The 2,729-nt window shown below is 57.5% G+C and overlaps 1 protein-coding gene across 1 annotated transcript in view; it reads right to left on the reverse strand.

Moving 5' to 3' along the window:
• DNAH10 (dynein axonemal heavy chain 10) overlaps positions 1 to 2,729 on the reverse strand; it is a 126,154-nt gene that overhangs the window by 25,070 nt on the left and 98,355 nt on the right. The window contains exons 59-60 of the mRNA XM_006149228.2: positions 1,480 to 1,616; positions 91 to 308 (exon numbers count right to left, since the gene is read on the reverse strand). Of these exons, the coding sequence (XP_006149290.1) occupies positions 91 to 308; positions 1,480 to 1,616 (355 nt within the window). The remainder of the gene's footprint in view (positions 1 to 90; positions 309 to 1,479; positions 1,617 to 2,729) is intronic.

Raw genomic sequence — 2,729 nt, forward strand, 5'->3', positions numbered from 1 at the left:
GCCACTCGAACAGCGCTGGAACGCAAAGGCCGGTCACGGGGTTTTCATGGACAACGCGAGGCGGGGCGGCGGGCGCGCGGCCAGGCTGACCTGACGTTCTCGGAGCCGAGACCCGAGATGAGCTTGTCGGCCGCGATCAGCCGCCGCTCCATGATCTCGGCTTCCTCCTGCAGCTTTTGCTTTTCCAGTATGGCGGCCTCGTATTTGGCGCCCAAGGCTTCCAGCTCTCTCTGGATCGCTGCCAACTCGCTCTGGATCCTTTCTAGTTCCCGTTTAGTTAGGTAGAAATTCCGCTCCAGCCTGGCCACCTACGTGGGGACGACTTGTGGAGTGACGGAGAAAGGGCCTCCGTCCGCACAGTGATGTCTGCGCTCTCTGGGCCCACGTGTGCTCCACTGAGGCCCGTGGCCACTTCTCTTAGCTACCTCCCCGACTGCTGGCTGCAAACTCCACATCTCGCTGCAGAGAGACACCCCGCCTCCCGGCAGCACGCGGTTTAGTCTCCACGGCGCTGAGGTCATAGAAAGAGGCCATTCGAATGCACACGTGACGACAGCCCGGGCTTTCCCACTGCGTCTACGCTTGCCGAGAACCGGGGAGAAGGGACCGCAGCCCACCATCCCCTCTGGGGCAGGGTGTGAGTTCCTGCTTTCTCTCCCTCTCAATCTCTGTCTCTCTCTGTCAAGTGCACATGTCCTATAGCCAAATTTGATTAAAAAATAAGTAAAAACACACTGGTTTTACATGTTGTGTGAGATTACCTCCAGTCACCGTAGGTTTGAAAATTCTTCCAGTAGAAATTAATGCATGTTACGGTCTTTCTCAAAGGAATGGAATGATCAGTCTCATTTAATTTTATTATGTTTTTGCCATAGGGCATGTGCACTTGCCAGAGAGAGACAAAAAGAGACAGAGAGAGGGAAGTGAGAACTCACCCCCCTCCCAGGGGGATGGCCCTACCACAATCCCTCCCCCCCATTCTCCTCTCAGGATTTGGGGCACACATACACACAAGCCTGGTGTGATTTACAAACTGCCAGGTCCAGGACTCAAACCATGGTTGGCCAGGTAGGAGTGCAGTGCCTTAAGCACCACACCACCAGCTGGTCCCAGACGCTGCAGTACCTGTATAGAAATTGATTCTAAGGAATGTTTGTGGGTGTTAATAAAGGTTCGGCTGTGGAGATGTTCCGTGCATGTTGTGATATCGGAATATTAGAAAATGTCTGGCAGATTAAAAACAATGCTACTACAGCCCCAGCGAAGGAGTCAGAGCAGCCGTCTTTCTACACGTTTCCCGTGCGTGAAACTCTTCAGACCGCAGTCTGTCTGCTCGTTGAGCCGACACGAGAGCTGCCTTTCAGGCTGGCCTTCAGCAGGGTGAGCTGTGTGTGCGGGTTAAGGGCAGAACCTCACTGTGGACGCACTAACTCCTAACGGGTCCTTGGCGGGGGCACCCCGGGCTCACGGACGCCATACCTTGTCCCTCTTGGGCTTGATCTCACGGAACACATCGCAGTAGCCCATTACGGCTTCCACGAACTTCAGCATCCCCAGCCCGGCTTTGCTCACGGCTTCCATCTCTTCGGTCGTGGTGTTGAGAGTCTTCAAGAGCCCTACAGGTCAAGGAGGCAGTGGGTCCCCTGAGTGGTGAGCTGCAGGGTGGGAGCTGCATCGTGGGAAATCGCACTAAGAACCGGACTGCCTGTGGACAGGGCGTGTGTACTGAGCTCCTCAGGCTGGGGGAACCCTGCGAGCCAAATCCAGACCACGCTCCTGGGACCACGCTCCTGGGATCCTGCTCCTGGGATCATTCTGATGGCCCAAGCCAGGATAAAGGTGGGTCTTTTAGAGAGATTTTTGCTATAGGGCTCATGTACCCGCCAGAGAGACAGAGACAGACAGAAAGTGAGAAATCACCCCCCAGGGGGAATGGCCATGCCACAGTCCCTTCTCCATTCTCCTCTCTGGATCTTGGGCACGCACGCACACATGCCTGGCATGAGTTTTAAGCTGCCAGGTCCAGAACTCGAACCACAGTCAACTACATGGAGCCCAGCGACATAGTCATTAGACCATCAGCTGGTCCCCCAGGATAAGTTCAGTGCAAGTGGAATTTAAGGTGTGGGCAAGGGGCACAGGGGACTGCCACTCAGGCCACCCTGTGGTCCAGGTGCCTCCGTGTGACTCAGCACCTCATCGATGGGGCTCCCAGCTGGGCACCAAGCGGCTGGGCACGGGCAGCAACCTGTAATTCCTGGGCCGCACAGCCGCCCGACACCTCCACCTGCACACTGGCTCCTGGTGCACTCTCACTAGACGGAGGCCCAGCCCATCAACACCCGGGTGGACGGGCACCCCGGTTCTCATCATCGTCGTTAGTGGCATTTAGTCCACTTCTGCTTCTCGGGGGCTGAGAAAGACCATTTGGTGAACAGACCGTCTAGACAGAGACAAAGTGAATGCACGCTGCCTTTGGAAAGGCTGAGGGCCGGGCGGGGTCAAGGTCACGCCGAAAGCGAAGGCCTTCCTTGCACAGCAGAGAAGGGGCCAGGGTAGGAATGCCACCTACGGGGGTGCAAGGGCAGCAGCCCAGGGTGGCCTGGCTCTTGCCACCACCATGCACAGCGGACGGGACGCTCAGGGGCCAGGACTGGGCCGGCCGGGCTCCAGGAAGAAGCTCCTGCCTCCTGGAGAGGGGAGTCGGGCGTCGGCCCGGGGCCGCGTCC

Source organism: Tupaia chinensis, unplaced genomic scaffold (assembly GCF_000334495.1).
Source record: "Tupaia chinensis unplaced genomic scaffold, TupChi_1.0 Scaffold000258_1, whole genome shotgun sequence".
Lineage (NCBI taxonomy): Eukaryota > Metazoa > Chordata > Mammalia > Scandentia > Tupaiidae > Tupaia > Tupaia belangeri.